The 6937-nt window shown below is 36.8% G+C and overlaps 2 protein-coding genes across 3 annotated transcripts; one reads left to right on the top strand and one right to left on the bottom strand.

Moving 5' to 3' along the window:
- Positions 1–210: 210 nt before the first annotated feature.
- On the top strand, positions 211–2678 carry LOC105630728 (Sas10/Utp3/C1D family). The gene is made up of 8 exons (XM_012212663.4): positions 211–390; positions 479–566; positions 752–931; positions 1021–1203; positions 1298–1468; positions 1559–1713; positions 1882–2002; positions 2385–2678. The coding sequence occupies exons 1-8, from the start codon at positions 344–346 to the stop codon at positions 2394–2396; spliced, it is 957 nt and encodes a 318-aa protein (XP_012068053.1). The 5' UTR covers positions 211–343; the 3' UTR covers positions 2397–2678.
- A 469-nt stretch (positions 2679–3147) lies between these two features.
- CLT2 (CRT (chloroquine-resistance transporter)-like transporter 2) lies at positions 3148–6823 on the bottom strand. 2 transcript variants are annotated; one of them, XM_012212660.4, is made up of 10 exons: positions 6265–6823; positions 6042–6187; positions 5793–5860; positions 5550–5665; positions 4667–4766; positions 4556–4591; positions 4416–4466; positions 4166–4289; positions 3649–3774; positions 3148–3494 (listed from the first exon to the last, which is right to left on the bottom strand). In XM_012212660.4, the coding sequence occupies exons 1-10, from the start codon at positions 6666–6668 to the stop codon at positions 3343–3345; spliced, it is 1323 nt and encodes a 440-aa protein (XP_012068050.1). In that variant the 5' UTR covers positions 6669–6823; the 3' UTR covers positions 3148–3342. The 2 variants fall into 2 exon arrangements, with proteins under 2 accessions (XP_012068050.1, XP_012068051.1); XM_012212661.4 differs by having other exon boundaries at positions 5823–5860.
- Between the last annotated feature and the right edge of the window lie 114 nt (positions 6824–6937).

The following is a 6937-nucleotide window of genomic DNA, read 5'->3' as shown; positions in this document are numbered from 1 at the left end:
GATATCGGAGGATATTGTCATCGCCTGAACGGCGGGAAAAAATCACGTCACACAGGAATATGAAAATTTTCTGTGACGGCAAAATTTTATTTGTCCACCTGGTATTTCCTAGTGGACTTGGGCTACTAGTCCACTTCAATTAATTGGCCCATTTAGCTGTATAAATGGCGGCCCATTATTCAAACCCGAATTTCTTTCTCCTTGTTAACTAGTAACAAATATTCAGCACAATTTATAAAACCCTAGCTCCCCAACAGTGGGGATTTATCAGAATTTTGTCAATGATTTGTTTAATTTAATTGCTTGATTGCAATTTCTTTGTTGGTGATTCTTGAAGAAGAAGATGATGGAGGAGGCTAGTACTTGTGAACGTGATCAAAGCTTAAAGAAGTAAGTTTGTTCACGAGCCTGTTCTTGTGTTTTCCACTCCATTTAGGGTTTGCTTTCTATGAAAGCTTGTTATTGTTGTTTTGATTAGGGAAGCTCCTCAATTAGCTGCATTACTGAAAGAAATGAAAGATGGGTTGGATACAGTGAGGAATAAAGTGCAGGCTTTAACAGCTAAGGTCAGGAGCCCTCCCTTATCAGATTTAACTGTTAATAAGTTGATTCTTGCTTTTGAGTGTTGTTAATTGTTGCTATTCTTGGAAGGCCTTTTGATGTTTAATAGATGAGGTTTCTGTATTGCTTTATGTTTTATCTCTTGTGGTGCCTCTTCAATGATATATTCTTCTTTTAATTTGTATATTAGGTGAAAGCAAATAATTTTCCAACAGCAGATGGGATAAGCTATCTTGAGGCCAAACACTTATTGCTCCTAAACTATTGCCAGTCGCTTGTATATTACTTGCTCCGCAAAGCTAAAGGCTTATCAATTGAGAATCATCCTGTAGTTTCGAGCCTTATAGAGACTAGGTTGTTTTTGGAGAAGGTCTGGGAATGTTTCTGTCTCTTAATGCTTATCTATCTACCTGATTACTCATTGCTAGAAATGTCATTTGACTGATTGTTCATTAACAGATCCGGCCAATAGATAAAAAAATGGAATACCAAATTCAAAAGCTCACCAGGGATAGCGAGCGTGCAGCAGAACAACTAAGTCTGAAGGAAAAGGAATTAGAGGCATCCGAGAAATCGGAGGATCTGTTAAAATATCGTCCAAACCCTGAAATGCTGGTTGGCAAATCTGATATGATGCCTGAGGTGAGTCTCAAACTCAATAATTATGCTGGTCAATAGTTATTGGAAATAAAATATAGAGGTTTTGGTTTATTAAGTCCCTGTTTCTATGCTTTAGAATGGCAGTGGTGTGTATAGACCACCCAAAATTGCCCCCACAATGATGGAAGAGGATAAGATGTCAAAACAAGAAAGAAATGCCTTGAGAAGAGAGAAAAATATTCAACGCCACGCTAAACAGGGTTATATAAAAGAAATGATAGATGATATGGAAGGGAGACCTGAAGAGGTTAGTTGCGTGCTGCTCCTTTAATTTTATTTAAACTTGCAGATATCATGCTGACTCCATTGGTGGTTTGTCATTAATGATAAACTACAGGCTAGAGAAACTTTTGGAAATGAGAGTAGGGAATTCATTAGATATCAGCAGCAATGGGAAGAGCGTGCACAGCGAGAAGAGGAACTCTTTACTCGTGCTCCTATTACGAAGATGGAGAAGAAGAAAGAGAAAAACTTAAAGAAGTCGAGAGATGGGTATGCGTGATTCAAGATTAACATTGTCAATATTTTATTATCTTTTTGGAAGCTAATTACTTCATATTTGGTTATCATATTCATCGACCTATCTTACAAAACATGGCATTTGGTGATTTACTGATTTGTAACTTTTTTTCCTTGACTATCTTTTATTGTTTGTTCCAGGTTGTTTGATTTGACTGATGGTTTCTTTGATGAAATCAAAACCTTACCCTTGGAAGTTAATAATGATCAAGTGACAAGCTTTGATAATGGCAGTTCAAGAGGGAAACTAAAGAAACGGAAGGTATGCTATTCAGATGGTAGGAAATTTTTATGTGGTTCCTAATTCCATAATTGTCTTGGATCTTAGAACTTTTCACACACGCGGATAGTAATCGTCATAATTCATCATAATTCTTGTCTACACTATTAAAAGTTTTACAGGCTAAAAAATTAGCAGGATTATGGCTTTTTTCGCCTTCATCTGATAGAATGAATGAAGCACGTTTTCTTGTCCTGGCTCTTCCTATTTTGACATGAAGGACCTACTTCCAAAAGCCAAGCTCAGAATTATATTATTTGAGTGTGATTATTCCAGTTAGAGAATCTATTAAGTGTAAATGAGTTTGGTTCTCCCATGCTGCTTGTGCATGCTTGTATCTGAATCTTGTTTTGTTTATCTGCAGAGGCGACATTAGGGAACACAACTGAGATCTTCAAATGCACAAGTGGCAGAATCAGAAGTTGCATTTCAGTCTGTTAAAGCTGTTTCATATAGGAAGGAATTCGAGGTTTAATATTGATGATGTGCAGTGATAGTGTTGTCAACTTGGGAGGTCATTTTAATTGCACTTCAATTTTGCGGATTACTCTCATACTTCTGTCCAAATCATCGATTGAAGTATTGTGATGTCACGAAACGTCATTAAAATCATTTTAAATTGTCCAGGTTTGGATGCAATGAATCATTCCACACTAAAGTATAGCCAGTTATACAATGAATGTTTTCTTCTAGAGGTGCATGCAAGTTAAACCTGTTCTTAAGCTTGGCCGTGGGATTTTAGAAGCCCAAACCCGACCATGAACAGGTCTAATGCATGTATAGCCAGGCACGATGTTCTGTTTCGGAGTAGATGACAATCTGAAGTGGCATAAGGTGGAGGCCTTTGAGGGAGAGAATAAAAAAAACTACAAAAAAATTTTGCTTTTGATTGATTATATAAAATTTTGAATTCATGTTTCTGTTCAAACTAAAATTGCAAAACTAAAAGTTTGATCATAAAATGGAAATATGCAAAAATTTGGATGTTTTCTTTTATTTTATTTTTTTTATACATTCAACCAAACTAAATTCTAGTGTGATCTATCATCAAACACCCCTTTGAAGTTAAAATCAAAAGAGAAAAAAAAAACTGAAAGAATGAAGAGCACAAGGACACCAGTCTCAAATTCAATGACAAAATGATCCTTGGATATTGATTTTCATTATGAGACCTTGTGCAGGCAGAGCAATCGTTGCCCCAAAATTAGTCATCCCTCAACTTCCAGGGAAGAGAATAACATTGTGATTTTTTTTTTTTTCCCAAAAAATAACACTGATATTTATACAGAATCGTAAACTTTGAAATGAAACTGTAAGTTAAGCTAACTTGAAGCTTGCTTGGCAGGCTGTGCTACATTGTACAGAACAAGACCCGAGACAAGAATCACGCTGCCGAGCATAAAAAGGGGGCTCAAACTTGTACCCTCAGGAAGATATGGCAATGGAAGAGATAAAACATAAATTGATATCGGCACTGAAAAGCAAAGAATGCGCAAACATCAGTTTACTAAAAAGCTCACATGTAACAGCTCATGTTTGCGTGCCAGTACGCATGTGTGGGCAACATTATCACAGATTTGATGTGTTTGTATGAAGAGAGACGGAAAAATGAGAGAGAGAAAGAGCACCTGATAACATTACAGCAAGCGAGGAAACAACTGCAGAAGAAATTTTCACTAGATTGAGCAATGATATGTTGAAAGCCATATTAGTAGCTATGTAAAGCAGTGGAAGCCATGGAGCTCCATCGCAGCCTGCATTAAGCACCAAAAAAATGACAAGCATAGGAATTTTGAGATAGATAATCGTAACACCATGGAGCATTTGATATTTTTACTATGCGAACACCATTAACCAGATAATTAGATTGGTCCGCATCAATATGAAGCATGGATCCACAGTCGTAATGAGGTGGCAGATGGTTCAGTTACGACAACTCAAGAATTAATTGTGGAATTTTCTATTTGTTTTAAGAAGGGTAAATTTCCTTTCCTTGAAAACTGTAAAATTTCAAAACAGCATACTCATGAAATACACATCATATGCAATATTATGAAACTCAGATTTCTCACAGGGTACTGAAAGGTTAAAACTATAGTAACACATCTAGCAGAATATTAACCAGAAGAAGAAATGAAAGCTTGCCTGGTGTATTTCCTCCAGTGTTTACAAAGCAGCCAGCACCACTTTTCAGATATAAAGGAAGTTGTGCAAATGGTATCCCTTTCAAGTTTGAGAGGAAAGGTAGAAATAGGAGCACAAAGAGAGCCTACAAGCAAAACAATAAGCATAAGCTAATAAACCACAGGCCAACCACTTATTTATAGTCCTAGTTCCTGTCAATGTAGTACATTAGTACCAAGCTATCTGAACGCCTATAGTAAGCACCAATTACCTGAAATCCAGAACCAAAAGAATTGACAACAAATATGTCAAGTGACTTTCCCTGCAGATCAACAAGCCAAGTATGTTGAGAATTCAAGCTATATTTAAAAGCCATCCAACTGCCGAAAGGCAAAACTTATTAAGGCATACCTTGAGGCATTTTGCAGCATCAATGAATATGAATTCCTGTTAACACACAAATGAAAATTATTTATGTTGCTTATACATATGATCAAGAAAAATAACTACTATGGCAGTAACCTTTATAATAGATGCTCCAGCTTGAAAAGCGCTTGATATTATCATTACAGCTGGCCAGATGAACTCTACTCCAGAAAGCATCTGATCAGCATTGGATCCACTGAAATAGTGAAACACAAGAAATATTATAGTACATCCACTTTACCGAGTGACGAGTAGATATAAATGGTAGAATATACTTAAAGAGTCCAAAAGAATGATAATATGTTGGTCTCTGTAATATCACACTTAGTGTTTTGGGGGCTACATCAAGCCAATAAGCTGGTATTCTCTCTGGATCATTCATTATCTACATGATTATCAGATACTTGTTTATGCATTTTGTCAGTAAGCCTCAAGAAATCTTAGCCAAGCGAGCTCCAACAACATTAGCATATGATTTATCCTTATCCAAGGTTGCCACAAATGAAAATGCTTAATTGAGATCATTGCCAGAGAACCGAGTCTCATATCAGCAAAATGAACAAATTGATCAAATTGGTTAAATGAGTTTCAGAAACAATTACGGTTACCTATATGCTAGCAGATTTCATGGTGCAACTTTTTACTACCATAGAGGAATTATCTGGCACAATCCAAAGCACTCTTTCAGCTGATCAGGAACAAGCCATGCGCAAAGCAATAACAGCACACATCATAGAGACAGAATATCATAAAGTTAAAGCATCTAGAACAAAACCTATAAACATTTTAGATCATTATTTAGATCGCTATGAATCAGAAAGGAGAGAAACATTTCATACCATATCCTAATAAGAACTGGCTGTGCCTCTCAAATACCAAGGCATGAAAAATGTCAAACTTTTGCAAAGGAACAGTATATGTTGATATACCGAAAGCTAAAATAAAATTTCTTCTGGGTATGTGAAAATAACCGTCATACCTTGCAACAGCCACCACTACACCAATGGCTACAAGCAGGCAGCCACTAATTTGATTAAATGAGTACCTTCTTCCCAAGATAAGGGCAGAGAATGACAGCTGCCACACCAAAAATGTCTGGAAGAAAAAAAAAAAAGTGAATATTAAAGATGACATAAAAATGCACTCACAAACTACGCAAAAAAACAATTGCAATCATCAAAACAGAGACCAGAACGTATGGAGTAAACAACAGAAAAATTACTTTCCTGTACAAGGGGGAGTGAAAAGGCACCTGGCTCAGAATAGGAATAGAAGGTCCAGGAAGCATAGCTGTGAAAGACCCATAAGCACAATCAATAAGAACAACAACAAAATATAGCAACTCTTAACTCTTCCTTTCTCTTCTTCTACATGCAATAAAAATTTATGTTGGACAAACTATTGATTCACATTGCCTTCATTCGAATTGCAATTAAACTAGACAACATCATAAATAGAAAATAGAAATTACCAGCAGCAGCCATTCCCGTTGCGAGTCCAAGTGCTTCTAAAATACCAATAACAACAAACCGTGATTTTGGAAGAGCAATCATCTCATCGCTTACAATTCCTAAACGGTACCGTGCAAACAATATCGAAAAGTAAATCATCACATACCTGCGTTTCACATTACTACCATTATCGACACTATTAAACTTAAAAATCAAACGCCAAAAGCAACAGATAAAAAATACCCGAAAGTGGTGAATTGTGCTAAGAAGAAAGGGTACTGTTTCATAGGAACCAGAGCGAGCTTATAGAGAACGCGGTTTGCGACGGCCAATGTAACGGTAATTGCAGAGCAAATAAGAATTAACTGTTTCCTGATGTTGTTAGAGGCTGCGACGTGAGGTTTCGGGTTTTCATTTGACGCGCGAACGGTGAAATTAGGGATTTTGAGTGAGTGTTGGTGATTAACGCTTCTGTGACCGCCGGTGAGCTTATAATTAATACCAGCGAATGGTGGTTTTGACTCTTTGGAGAGACGAAGTGAGGAATTTTTGGGGAAGAACATTGGTCCGTTGGCGTTGTAGCTATGGAGACGGGTCGGATAACGAGAGAGGAGGGTGTTCAACGATGTCGTTTTGTACAGTAACATGATTTTATCTCAGAGAGGGAAGGGCAAAACAAGAGGTGGTGTGTAGGGGAAGAAGAGAGACAGGCGTTGAACCGTAAAGTGTAGTCAAACATTACGGGATTTTCAAATTAGTGGCATTGTTTGGTTGGTGGATATATTCTACTCGACTGGCCTGAGTATAAATGGAATTACAATTCCAATGTTTTAGACTCACAGTTGGCCTCCAAATAAACTTTTAAGAAAAAAAAAATTTAATTAAAAAATTTCATTTTTCACCAACCAATCATTTC

Source organism: Jatropha curcas, chromosome 9 (genome assembly GCF_041381405.1).
Source record: "Jatropha curcas cultivar XTBG-Jc1 chromosome 9, XTBG_Jcur_1.0, whole genome shotgun sequence".
Lineage (NCBI taxonomy): Eukaryota > Viridiplantae > Streptophyta > Magnoliopsida > Malpighiales > Euphorbiaceae > Jatropha > Jatropha curcas.
The sequence above is the reverse complement of the archived record's forward strand: the minus strand, read 5'-3'. Positions and strand labels throughout refer to the sequence as shown.